Source organism: Patagioenas fasciata, chromosome 2 (assembly GCF_037038585.1).
Source record: "Patagioenas fasciata isolate bPatFas1 chromosome 2, bPatFas1.hap1, whole genome shotgun sequence".
Taxonomy (NCBI): Eukaryota; Metazoa; Chordata; class Aves; order Columbiformes; family Columbidae; genus Patagioenas; species Patagioenas fasciata.
The window spans coordinates 148,154,272-148,168,617 of NC_092521.1; the positions used below are offsets into that span (position 1 = coordinate 148,154,272).

The 14,346-nt window shown below is 38.6% G+C and overlaps 1 protein-coding gene across 7 annotated transcripts in view; it reads left to right on the forward strand.

The window, feature by feature from the left end:
* Positions 1 to 14,346, forward strand: part of CACNB2 (calcium voltage-gated channel auxiliary subunit beta 2) — a 246,795-nt gene that overhangs the window by 162,670 nt on the left and 69,779 nt on the right. For 4 of the 7 annotated variants that reach the window (XM_065829850.2, XM_065829849.2, XM_065829852.2 and 1 more), the window contains one exon: positions 4,871 to 4,990. In XM_065829850.2, coding sequence (XP_065685922.1) covers positions 4,871 to 4,990 — 120 coding nt within the window. Of the gene's footprint in view, positions 1 to 1,221; positions 1,245 to 3,859; positions 4,064 to 4,870; positions 4,991 to 14,346 lie in introns of those variants that run through there. The other 3 variants (XM_071805202.1, XM_065829854.2, XM_065829851.2) reach the window with 3 other exon arrangements.

Genomic DNA, 14,346 nt, shown 5'->3' on the forward strand with positions numbered 1-14,346 from the left:
GTGTATAAATTCTGAATATTGAAATGAATTGTTCCTCTTATTGGCACAGTGAGGCCTGAGCTTTCCATATTCAAGTATGGATCAAATGAAGACATAAATATATTTCTCTTTTTGGTTTTAAAGTTATCTTCATCATTAAATGAATGAAGAGATGAAAAATGTATCTAGGAGAAGAACCTGGTATTATAAATATATATATGTGCAGTCACATATATTTCTTTATTATTTATAAGATCTTTTTGTATGTTTGCTTACTGCTTCATGCCTTTATTTGATAAATAATAATGTAACAAGTCTTTACTTGAAGTAACTTGTTTGATCTTTTTAAGAAGATAATTATCTGAGAATTTTCAGAAATTTGGAAAGTTATCTTCCCTAATGATATTCAATTCATAAGCGAATTACCCCGTTAAAGAGGAATGTGTAGTACCAACATAACATAAAGGCCATGACGGATTTTGCGAGTGTAACGATAGCTGTATTAACCCAGTAAGAATTTGTTACAGTAACAGACAAAACACATCAACAGATTTTACACTGTGAACATAAGACTGCAGTCAAAATCTGTACTTCAGCTCCAACTGTACTGACCAAAGTTAAGAGTTGGTACAGAAAACTAACAAGAAAAATAAGATCTAGAGGCAATGCCTAATATAACTAAGGAGTTTCTACCTGAAAATAAAGGAAAATAACAATTAAAAGAAAAAAAGTATTTTCAGAATTTACTTGAATTTGGTACACTTATAAACTACAAAAGATAAGACATTTTTGGTCTTAAAGAAGGACCTCAAATATGATCACATATGACCATTAGCTGTGTGAAAAGAGTGGCTTCATATTGAAAGAATACCTCATAGAAACTATTATATTCTAATATAATAAGCGTCAGGATAGTTGGTAAATATTTGTCAAGCATGTCGTTAAAACAGGAAATGATTTATCAAGCAAACTGGGTTTGTACACCTGCCAAGTAAGGAGGAAAAGAAAAGGAAGCAAGAATAAATAGGTGGGGTAATTATTAACATGACTATCTCACTTTTATTAGACAGTTTCCCATGAAAGATGAGGAACTGGGGGCTATGGTAGTGTGTATTACATACATATATTACAGCAGCTCTTCCATATTGCAGTGGAAGGAGATGGAGACCTGCAGAATATCAGAAAGGCTGGATTTCAGAAGCTCTTGGGAAAAGATCCATAGTGTACTCCAGAGCAACCCTGAAAAACTTGTGTAGCCCATGGAGGTAATGAATAGATAGTGCTCATCCACTTGGCCCTATCTTCCTTGAATAGTCGAAGTATTTCCACTGTAGTTTCATCATAGTTTTTATCTGAGTTTGATTTTTTTTCCCTCTGAAAGTGGTTGAAAGCATTCTTAGCTTATGTAAAAATACTCAGCAGTTTATAAAATGAATTGATTGTAATTGTGTGCTTCCCCTTTTTCCTGGATTCCCTTGATCGGCTGTAATTTTTTTTCATATTCAAGAAGTGAAGAAGCTCCCAATTTCTGCTTTCCACAGAAAATTTACATGACCATGTCTGTCCCACAGGGGAAATAAATGTAATGTTGAGTTTGATTCAAGCAATTTGTCAATATAATTAAAATAAATTGAATCATTATAATTTTTGGATGTGTGTTGGGACGGTGGCCAACACAAGACATTACCAACACTAGAAATGATCTCAGTGGCCTGGAAGATGAAATTCCAATTTTAGCAATTCTGGCCTGACCCAAAAGACATCTTGCCCTCTTATAGGAGATATGAATTACGTTTCTGTGCATTATGATTTTTTTTTGGTAGGGTGAGGATCATTTAGGCAGCATTCTTTCTGGACAGCAGAATGGACGATAGTGAAAGTGATGCTATGCCACTTGGTCAGTGGAGAATCTGCTGTGTTCACTGTGGAAATGCTGTAGAAAGCGAACATGCAGACTGTCCATTGTGTGATGACCGTGTCAGACTTAGTGGCTGATTTGTTCGTTTTCTTCTGATTTAAAGATCATGTTGTGTTGTGTTTATGATGCTGTGCCCAGCTTGGTGGCAAAGTTGCACCAAGGCACTGCAGTGCTGGTGGGGAAGGGTTTGAACGTGCCTTTTCTGGAGGGGGTTGAGTGCTCGGGGGGGACCCCAGAGTGTCCAGAGTGGGGGTGGCGCGTCCATCACTGTCTTAGCTTTCCTTAATGCTGTGATAACATCAAAGGTTTCAACAGCAGGATTTTGTGTCAACCAGAATAGGATTTAAACTCTATACTCAACTTCTGTCTGTTGCTGCTCATCTTTTGCCACTGTTTCTATTGGGGAGCTAGGTCAGAAATTGTGGCAAAGGGAAATTTTAAAGAACAGACAAATTTGAAAGGCCTCTGAGTATTCACCTAATGGACATGATTTTTAAAAATTCAGGAAGAGTTTGAGTGTATTTTATTTTCTGCTCCTTTTGCTTTAGCTCAATAGACAGTTTAGTTTTAGAAGATCGCTATAACATATCATTTGGATCCCTATAAGCAAAATATCTCTTGGAGAGTAATGTTCTTTGTGTCAGTTCAAAGACAGGTTATTAAACTCTATGTTATAATTCATACGGGCTTCAGGAAAGAAAACAAAACAACATTTGGAAATTTAAAATTTACCTTTATTCTAAAGTGTCAGTTTAGTGACAACTATTGTTTGCTCTAATAGTGGTTAAATGTTGCCTGCTGCATCACTTGTGATGGGCCGATTTAGTTGTTACATGGACTCAAACCATGGCAGGATTCAGTCCTTCCTGGGACTTACCGATGTACTATGACACATGTGTGACCGCTGTTCCCAGCTGTAATCTCTGTTCTCTATTTTTCTTGTCACTGTGAGTTTACATCGAAGGCAGGTGCTGCAGTCAGCTACAGTGATCTTTTTCACCTAGGCTGTTACATGTCTGTCAGTGAATCGTTAATGCTGTAGATAACCATGCCTTATCATGTTATTTTCATGTCAGTTTATTGAAGGATAGGGGGTGACTCTGAAAAGGAGAATATAGAAACTCAATGTTTTATTTGGCTTTTGCCATATTAGGATCTAATATTTATGAGCTAAGTGGTTTGGTGCAGTTATTCTTTGCTTCTTTCCTCTGCTAATGTCAGAAGAACATAAGCAGTGACTAGGGGGTTAAATTCCTGCTCAACAGGCGTATTTTTGGATTTACGTTTTTTCTGTAAGAGAGCTGGGAGTGGAGCTCGGCGCTTTGCAGCGGAGGGAAGCGCTGCGTGACAGATCCAAGCGTCCGAGGCAGACGTGGATCGTAGCAGACACACATGTCAGGAACGAGATGCTGTACCAGCTCTTCCAGTTTCACAGGGAACTTGCGTTTTCCAGCTGTTTACCCTTGAGTCGTAAAATGGCAATTTGGCATAGGCTAACAACCCAGTGTGATGCGAGCATCTGCGTAAAAGGCTGCACATATGGAGCATGCCCAGTGATAAGAACAGCCTGTTACCCCACCCCCAGCCAATCTAGGAAGAGATGAAATGAACTTTGCACTTGCAAATGTCACTGAATACATTTTGCACAGGATTTTAAAAGGTTCTCTTATAAGCACTATTTTTAACAGCCAAATCCGCCCCCCAAAACAGAAAGAAAAAAGCCCTAGGTATTTTTCTGTGATTGATCTCAGTTTAAGATCAATTGAAGCATCTCTCACAATATTTATCTGAAACCTGACTTATTTTGCCTTTTTATCATTCAAGTTGGGATTTTTGGAGATGGTGTGGATTTTTGGGGCATTTTTCTGGATTTTTTTTTTTTTTAATGGCATGAGAAAATTTGAGAATTTAATCACAGTAGAATACTCGGAAACAGTGAGGTTGCAAGCTTGAAAGGCAGAGGGAAGAGAAGGAAGGCTCTCAGAGCAGAGCATGGATAGCAAAGGAGCTGTGATTCTGCGGTGCTCACTGTGCACATGTTTTATGAGATCAGTGCCGGGCGCTGCAGCTGCGGACAATAACTGAGCTGTCTGGCTAATGAAGGCCACCTGGATCAGGCTTCTGAAAAGAGCCAAAGGAGGACGTCTGAAGAATTCTGATATCTGTGTAAGCCCTACGTTTTTGTTATCGGCATATATATATTGCAGAGAGGGAGGGAAAAAAAGACGGTGAGGAGAGGACAGTTGTTTTCATTCTGATTGAATTAGCAGAACTCTGTTTTGTATGCAAGGAGATGCAGAGGGAAAGCAGAGCTGTCATTATTTATAGAGCTGTTCTGGCATTGTGGCTGCTTCCATTGTGGTGATACGGGGACATGTGTTGAGTCCAGACGGATTTTATTAGTTGGAAGTTGATTTGTGGTCACTTGCATGTTTTGCTGAGGGGCAGAGATGGATATGAGCCATTTGCAGTTCTGATAGGGAAAGTATGTCAGGTTACCCTAAAGTGAAAATGGATAGCAAAGATTAAAGCTGTTAGCTGTGATGTTGTGTAATGATAATTATTGATACAGAATTTGCATTTTGATTATAAAAAGTCTGTTAATACTGTCACTGTTTAGAGTTTTCATTTTTTCCTTGAGGCTGCTGTGTGTCCTTCAGCCCTGCACTGCACCACTGCTGTAACTACAGAGCAACTGGCTCTGCTTACTGAAAAGCACGCAAATAAGAGCACAGGGATTGTGCAGGAAATAAAGCACTGGGGAGGACACCTGCACTCTTGGAAAGGCTCCACAAGAAAACATTTACCTAGACTCCATTTCTCCAAGTGACTTTCCCTTTCGAGCAGTTGTTCTCTTTTCAGGGATACAGAAGTAAGAGAAAAGGCAATGTGTATAACCACTTCCACTGTTTTGTTTTGGGTTTTTTTAACACCAAAACAACTTGTGACATTATTTTTCCTTTTCTTGTGCAGGGTTCGGCGGACTCCTACACCAGCCGTCCATCTGATTCAGATGTATCTCTGGAAGAAGACAGAGAAGCAGTGCGGAGAGAGGCAGAGCGACAGGCCCAGGCGCAGCTGGAAAAAGCAAAGGTAAGGTGTTACTTCATGTCACGGACTCATAAAATGTTCAGCTTAAAGGACTGTCATCTCATCCATTACTGATACAACTGTTTTTAATGTGTTAACACAGAGCTTAAGACCTCTTATAAAGATTTTCCTGACAACAGTAGAAAATATAGTTTCCAGAAAAAATCACTGAGAATCAGTATTCCATAAAAAGCATTTGATTGGCTTGCGTATTTCAGAATAATCTTACTTAAATGTGTGCAGTTTTTCTTGTATTGAATATACCGATTTATATGCAATGTATAGGGTCAAAGCTTTGAGTTCTTACTGAAGATATTTGTGAAAGTTTGCCCGTGGATTGCTATGGCACTCAAACTTCCTATTTGTCTTCCATCAATGAAGGATCAGTCCCTACAAGTCATATGTAAATAGGGAGAATCTGTTACAGAGGCCTTTTTTGCCTAAAGACTTCACTGGCTTACAGTTTGTGTGTTAAATGACCCTGTGAGTAATATGCTCTAGGACTTGTTAAGGTTTCTCCTTCTTTCTCCATACTCCTGGCAGATAGTGACAATTTAGTAAGGAAATACGAAATGAGCTTTAGGTTCTTGTTCTGTGTTTACATGTTTTCCCTGGGACACATTTAGGACTGTGAGGCTTTTAGGAGTGAAAGGGTATGGGCTTGTTTTTCTTTCATCTGTGCTCTATCTTTAAATACAACTGTACCTGTAAAAATCATCCTTCTCTTATTTGCGATCATTGCTTTATCACTTTGTTCCAGTTTTTCTTTCTTGTATCCTATCTGCAAGATCTCTGTATTACTGTTTTCCAAGATGTTTACCATTTTCATATCTTATATTTAAATTGTAAATACACGGTTGAGATCCCTCCTCAGATCTACATTTCTCTCTCACTTTCTCTCTGACTCCCCTCCTCCATTTTGCCTTTTTTATTTCCTTATCTCCCATTCCCCATTCTGTTTCATTTTCTGCTGCCAGCTTTGCCTCTGCCTGTTACACCACCTGTTTTACAAGGGTTCTTCAGAAATTCAGGAGTCCAGATCATTGAGCTATGCACCTGATCGTATGGCAAGGACCAGCTCCATAAATAATACAGGACCATAATGCACAAACAGAAGCAGACAGCTTCATTGAGCCAAAAACCTTCAACAGGGAAAATGTAATTGTTTACCACTATTTAATAAGAGCTCCTGAAGCAGCTTCTTGATAAGATGCTGGAACTTGCCAACCGTACAAGATGCTGAACATCTCTTTGAAGTCGGCTCTTGCTGTCCTGGGACCAGTACAGCAGAGAAGCCACAGAACCAGCCCGCTGCTTCCCTTCCACCTTGTATCTTAGAGATGTTACTGATCATAATCAGGAGTTTCAGTTTTATCAAGGTTGCTTTTTGCAGTGTGAGATTTCTTTGCTCTTAGGAAAGATGATAAAGGCTGCCCTGAAGTTCATGTGAAGTGCTGAATTTTATCAGAAAATGCACAATCTTTAGAAGAAGAGTTGAAGTAATAATATCTTGCAGACTAATCAGGGTAGCAGTACAGCACTTGCTGCTGAACTGATGCATCTCTTGGCGATGAGTAAATCTATGTGAGTGTTGCTATGGGAATTTGGCTTACTGATGCTGGCTTGAGTGCACGGACAGCCCTTATGTAATATTCATGACCTCTAGCACAGCTGCCATTGTAGTTTGTAGAGAAACTGCTTCCAGACCCCGAGTTTTTAAAACTGTATTGCTATACATCAAAGCAATATTCTCACTCCAGCTGGCATAAGATATAGTCTCTAGGTCTGACACCGTCTGAGACTGTAAGACAACTTGCGAACAGTTGAAGTAGCAAAGACACTGCCAAAATCAACCAGCTATAACAATAGGTAATTCCAGTCATACAGAAAACACAAATGAATTATTTAAATCACTTGTGATTTAAAATGGATTAAAGCTGGAACTACATTAGCAGTTTTTTTCCTCGAGTCAAATGTTAAAAATCATTCCAGGCTGTAAGGTATGGAAATAATTTAATGTAGTGGTATAGTAGTGTAATATGTACTCTAGTGTAATATTTAATAATATTAAGTAAAATATTGTCTGCATTTGGTGCTTATGTTTGAAATAAATGTTTAAAAAGACATAAATCGAACCTAACCCAGTAGATCTAAAACATGACAGGGTGTGCTTTACTGCCTTTATTGGTGATTCAGCCCCTCACCTCCCTGAAATGCAGTAAAATTAATGAAGCGATGACTTCCACTGGTGCCGCCTGCCTCCTGTGTGCGCCCAGCCCTGTGCTGCTCCTGCTCCCCATGGCTGTGCCGGCCCCTGACCGCCCATCGGGCAGAGCCAAGGGCTGCAGCCGCTTTAACTTGTCGTCTTTTAATATTGTGAGTGGAAGTGTTGATCCTAAATAAAGTCATTACAGTTGTATTTGTCACAGGAATTAGAAGAGGATGACATACATGAATAATGCAGCGGTGGAGGGAAAATGATAGTGAATTAAGGGTAGATAAAAACTGTTGGAACTGTGTCACGCACTTAATGAAAACAGTTTAATGACATCCATTTTCCTTCCTTACAGCTAGGGAAAACACCTTAACCTGAAGAGAAAAACATAGTGATAAAGCACACAATGGCAGATTGTTAGGAGGATTTTAAGATTTTTAAATCTGGATTTTTCTGGATTCTAGGTGCTTGTTTGACATGAAGCCAGAATACAATATGCATATCTGATAGGTATCCAAGCAGGGAAAATAAAAACAAAAACCGCTTGTAAGGAAATACACGTTCTGTCCATTTCGGTTCAGTTATTTATTTATTTTTACAAGCATCTCTTCTCTGGAAAATGGTTAAGCATATTTTGCTGACTCACTTTGGCATGTGACCGACTGTAAGGAAGGTGGAGCCATGGGTGCATGTTCAGAGTCGTCCGGGGATGCAAAATTAAGAGGCACCTGCTGAGGCTACCGGGCAGGGCAGCTGCTGATCCCAGGGGAAACACAGCTGCAAATGAAGCTGTTAACCTGAAAGCTGAGACGAAGTGTTCTTGGTTAGAACAGATTAGCAATGTAAATGTGGAAAGGTTGAGGTTTTTTTGGTTTGTTTGTTTTAAATAAAATGTTTCAAAGCATTGAGGATTTCCTTTGTATCCTCCTCATAGTCCATAGCATGTGGCTATCTCCGTTATAAAGAGGATGTGTTGTGGCTGAGTAGGGCATGCTAACAATGCCCATATCTAAGGGCTTGTACTGATATTTTACTGAATTTCCTGTTTCCATAAAAATATGAATCTTAAGCATTCACAAGAAAAAAAAATAAATAGAAAGCTCAATTATATTAATTGCTTTTAGTGTTAATATTTTAAAAATTTTCATTTCTACAGAAAAAACCCTTCTGTTTTGAAGGGTGAGGATTAAAAATAAATGATAGTAAGTAAATATACTTTTTGCCCGTTCCTTGCAAGTATTCAGTTAAATATCCCTTAAAATATTGAACTGAGTAACAGGGATGAGATGAAAGGAAAACTGTGAGGTACAAGTATTAGTGAGACCTTTAAATTCAGTACTAAATGAGCTAAAGTTTTTACATAAAAAAGGGGACTTCAGTAATGATTTTTGGCCTTTTCCAATGCCAGTAAAATCAGCTCAGATATTCTGTTGATTTATTTTGCCAGAAGCACATAATACATTATGTACTAGTTTTCGGCTGGAATATAATTAGTCAGGTAGTCTGTAAAGCTTTTCTGCAAGAGTAACTTGTTCTCTTCGGTCTCTTCTCTACAGAGTTTTAGATTTCACCTCTTTTTTTCTCCCATGGCTTAGAGCTCCTTATGTATAGACTATTTTCAAATGACATATATGTAGAATATTTTCAGCATTTTGCGAAATGAAACCATTTTTCAGTTATTTCTGGTACGTTGGTTACTTAAGGTGCCGGTTAATCATCCAGGTTCTGTTTCTCACCTGGCACTAAGAGCTCTGTGGTCTCTGTTCTCTGTTAAAGATTGCTCTCAATGTCTTTTGGTCCTGAAACATCTTAAGTGGCTGTCAAAGTCGGAGTGTGCCCTTCCAGAAGTCAATAATTGTGTCCAGAATAGGAAATTTCAGTTCCAGTCAACTCTACTTTGTTTGCAGTCCACCTAGTGTTCTACTGCCAGCATCCTTTAGGAGTTTGTTAAAACTTGAAATATCCATAGTCCTAGTTTAAAACACCATTTAAATAGTTTTTCTGTTAGGACAGTGCACCACTGAAATGTTGGTACTGGACATCCCTTGCTGGCTCCTAGGCATTAATACAAGCTCTTGTGTTTTACTTTCTTGTTGTGTGCTGTAGTAGTGGTGATGGCTTGTGACTCTGAGTAATAATGCAGTATCTTAAGTGTAATACTTTGCCCCCATGCATGTGCTGGGGACCACAGCTTTGGAACGTTTATCAGACTGGGATAATGCCTACGTATCTCTGCAAGGCTGAAGGCACAAAAAAGATTGTCAAATGTAATTATCCAGTGCAGTGTGCCAAGACTAGTTATTTAAGTATTTATTCACTCTCAGACAGGTTTCACAGCCCCTGAATGACCCCATGCTGCTAGCAGGCAGCTGCAAGGCTAGTTAAGGTATGTCTGCTGAAACTGCTGTACCTTTTTTGACAGACCAAAAGTGCCCATCTTGTTGGTGTGTGTTATATTATGTCACCTTGTTCCATCATGGAGATTCTTTCTATTTTGTCTCAATTTTGAGAATGTCATGGTGCTGAACAGTACCCAAAGCCATAGTAACATGGGCTAAGGTAGTACCTTGTGCTAGCTGTTGTGTATGGTAATATTTTTTCATTGATTTCTTCTCATTTGCCCTTTTGTTTTGGAATATTCCCATTGCATTTAGACAGCTAATGTTGCGTGTCAGAGTTGCTGGGATTACATAGGAGCTGGCACAGTGTTCTAGCTGGAAATAAATAACTTGTTGATCCACAAGTACAGTTGCAAATCTGGTTGTTGTTTAGCTGGAGGAAAGTTCTGCATTGCTGGATATGTTTGTATCAGGTTACAGTTACCCTTTTAAAAATTTTCTTCATTTATTTCTGCTGCTTTTTATTAGGACTGTAACACAGGGATGTAAAGCAGCTCCCTTTAAACTGATCTGTAGTTTTTCATTGTTTATGTTTATGTTCATGATCTATTTAACATATACGCTTGTTCTGTTCTAGTGCCTGTCATTATGTTGGTTATTTCCCTGAACAGTTGATCCATTCTCACTGTTGAGCTGCAGTGTTTGGGATTTGGAATGGTTTCTTCCAGGGGGGTCTCATGCAAACTGGAATCAAATGCTCCAGAAGTAGTACCCTCTCGAATTAAAAAATGTCTGCCATCTCTCATTCGTGCTGTGATTCCAGAGTGATCAAATCTGCTTCATAAGTATCCTTTCCTGTTCTGCTTCTTGAGTATGAATGGAGAAAAAAGAGCGGAAGGAAATTAACACAGCCTAAATTCAGATACATAACGGTAGATTGTTCTTTTAGTATCCTGACATTCTTTAAATAATCAGCAGGAGATAAATTGTCTTTGAGGAATAGTGAGATAATACTGAGAAGAAGTCCTGAGGCCACGCATAGCTCTTCCGCCTGTTCTCACCTGCTGCTTCCCTTCCTTGACAAGATGTCTTTGCTCTGACTTTATCTGTATGTCTAAATTCCTGTATAAAGGGCAATAATACAAACATTACATTTTGTTTGTAAAACTAAACCTATTCTTTATTAAAAGTGTTGAAGGAACATTTTAACCGCCAAAGTAAGCATTGTAAGCCATGTATGAACACACACCTACATCTTAAATCCTTGTCCAGCAGTTTTCCTCCTACTCCTCCTCCCCCTGGGTCTGTGTGGCAGACACGACCTGTCAGCTGTCAGTCTCTGCTGCAGGGCTGGCACTGCAGAGATGACAGCCCCAAACCGCGGTGTGCCTGTTGCTGGCCAGTTGTATGCGGTGACAGCCACATGCGACCTCCTGCCTGCGGCTGCTGGCCCCCTCTGCAGGGTGACTGTCCTCAGGGCAGGGGTGATCTGTGGTCTGGGTGTCACGCCAGGGGCTTGTGTGTGGGTCAGCAGGGGCTATGGAGGGTCTTGGGAACCATACAAGAGGATGAGAAGCAGCTTTGAGAATGGTCTCAGTGACCGGCAGGGAGTGTGGTTGAAGGACTCTGGGAAGGGAGGAATTAAGGTGTGCCTTTGCAGGCTGCTCAGCACTTCCACTGATGTTAGATATAGGTAGATGCTGCTGGTCACTCTTAGCAAAGTATATATGGCTTGATTTCTTAACTTTCTTGGGTTTTATAGGGTCTAATTTACTTTTGCCAGTGTCCCAGACAGTATGCTGTAATGCAGAACTTCACCTTACTCAGCAGCTGGTCTCTGACTGCTGTGTTTATTTAAGCAGTTAACATATGTCTTTTTACTTAAAAGGAAATACCAATTCAAAAATAGAGGGGAAAAGAGGGTTTCAGAGCATAGGCCATTGTTAAAGGTAGCTAAAATATTTGTAATCACCTTAAGGTAAATGCTGAGGTTTTTTCATCTGTAGTATCTATTTAGGGGATAATTTACACAATTTTATCTTTTCCGCTCTAAACGATTGATGTGTATTTCCCATTTCAATTCCAACTTGATGTAGCATCTGGTTGGATTTTTTTGGGGGGGTGAATTGATCTTTAAAAAAATCTTTTATTTTTCTAAAATAAAAAATGTATTTGTAAAATGTTTTCGAGGTAGGCATTACCGATGCAGGTTTATACAGGCATTAGGTGTCTTAATTATTTTTGCGTTCAGTAAAATATAGGATGTAAATGTCTGTGGATCTGGACCTGTGTTTGTATCTGTGTGTGCTTATACCTATATGTATGCATTATATACATCCATATACATATTCATGTGTATCTGGATATACATGTGTATGTATGTCTGCATGTATTAGATACCTATCACCGGTGACTTGAACTGGCCTTATATGTTCTATAGCTGGTAACTTCCCATTGTAAAGTGTTCATTTTGTACTCAGGGAGAACTGTTGTACCAAAGGATTAACTTGTGAGGAGACAGAAGTGTTTTATCGGAGAACAAAGTTATCCTGTGGTCAGAGCTGGTGGGACTGCCATAGGCTTTGGGGAAGCAGGAATGGAGTGAGGACTTCAGGGCAGCCACCAGCAGCTCACCGTGCAGATGTGCCCAGTTAACTCAGACCCATGAGCTGCGGTGCAGTGGCTTGGGGAAAGACTAGTTTGGACAATAAAAGCATCGTGCTTTCTGCTGGTGTACTGAAGTGGCTGTTTTTCCAACCAGTTCAGGAACTAACCTGATTTCTATTAGATCAGACACCTGACTGATGTGTGTTATTATGAAGAGAGGTACTTATCATCTGCAATGAGGACAAACCCCCAGACATAATTCTTCAGTCCTTAGTAAAGATCTGAATCCTCTCCCTCATCAATAACCTACTCTTCCAAAAAAAAAACAGGAAGAAAAAAGAAAAAATCAAGTATCTGTAGTTTTGGTTTTATACTTAATCAGAAAAAAAAAAGGAAGGAAGCTTCAAAATTAGTATTTATATTATTTTTTTCATAATTGCAACATGAAGTATGACATTACACACAAGATGCCAGTGAGTTCTAACTACAGGTAGCAGTAGAGTGCTTTGGTACAACATTAGACTGATATTAGATGCCAATTCAAAAGCATTTCCTTTTGAAAATTTAGTATTAGTTACATAAACTAGTTGTTGGTTGTATAAAACTTAAAAAAAAAAAAAACCCAACAACTCAGTAGGAGCCCAAAGTAAACCAGTGATACCTGGGAGGACCATACTTTGTGTTCTCAGGTTAGGAACATTTTAAGTGCAAACTCAACTTAAACTATGAAGAGTGTCTGGATTCTGCATAATTCATAGTGTGACAGAAATTAATTAAAAATGAAGATTCAGAGACATCCCCACTGATGCTCTTCTGGTTGTGTTCCTGCCATCTTTTCATATATATTCTGTTTGAAGCCAATGCCCATCCTTGAGGAAAAAACGTAGCATGATCTTTCCCTAACGTTCACTTGTGGAGCTACAGAAACCTCTCAGCATCTCCTCTGTACATTTAACCTCCAATCCTGCATTGGCATTTTTCTCCCAACGTTTCATAGTTACCTGGGTTGTATTCCCAAATTCAATGTGATACAGAATATTTGATGGATAAACCCTCTATTTTTATACATTTAGAATCAATCCTGAGGTAAATATATGTATATGCTGAGGTATAGTTTTGGCTGCCACAAAATGTCAAAAATTAAACAGACATCTTTTATGAAAGTATGGATAGCCATTTACCCTTCTCCCTCCATTTTTGTGATGTAAATGTCACAAGTGGGTTTTAGTCATCCAGCTTTTACAAGTACCTAGTTTTATTTTTACTTGATTGTCAAAGTTCAGCTCTAGTAGCAAGTAAGGAGGCAATCAAATACTTTTTATTGGATCTGATATGAAGTCATAACATGTAATTTTCAGGTGACATTCTCTAGCTTTATCTGAGATAGTACTCATTGAAATACTACTTCTTGCAGCTATTTTTCTTAAAAACCTCTTCTTTTCCTTGCTAAATAGATCAAGAAAATGATGGTTTCATCCAGGATTTTTTATTTAAATCCTAGTTTACTGATAGCAAGACGCATGCAGATGGCACCTAAGTTTTAAGAAGTGATACAATGTCAAGCAATACAGCTGTGCAAACAATTCAGACTAATACTGGTGGAGAGAATCCAAGGGTTTCTCCCATTTTCTTTTTCTTTGCTATCTTCATATTTACTTTCATTAGTCTCCTCCCTGTCCACATTTGGGTATTTTTAGCATACTGTAATTGTTATATTACTTTTTGTTTATTCTTTTCATAGCCTTCAATAACTGGCATTAAAATGTGACATTCTCATTTGGTTATCCTTAGAAGTGAGACTTGCTTCTTCCTTGTTGGAATGCTTGGTGAAATAAAATTTTTCCAGCTTTGTGACTCTTATAAAATAATCTTTCTGTGCTAACAGTTTAACCTGTTTTGGCTTATGAGTTTAAAATTTGTACTTTTTTTGTTCTTGGAAAGGTATAATAGTACGTTGATGGTAAAATAAAATAACTAAGATAAATATATGACTAAAATACATATCAACAAGACCATCCTTTGCTCTCATTCTGGGAATTTTTTCAGGTAGATACCTATTTTCAGTGGGATTTGTTGTTTTTTATATCCAGAATCCAAAATTCAGTTTGAAAACTGGTGCCCTATTTTCACTATTTTGAACAGATCTGCATTTGACAGGTGTGGAAAACAAGGATACACCCCATGGTTTGGGTCTTTAT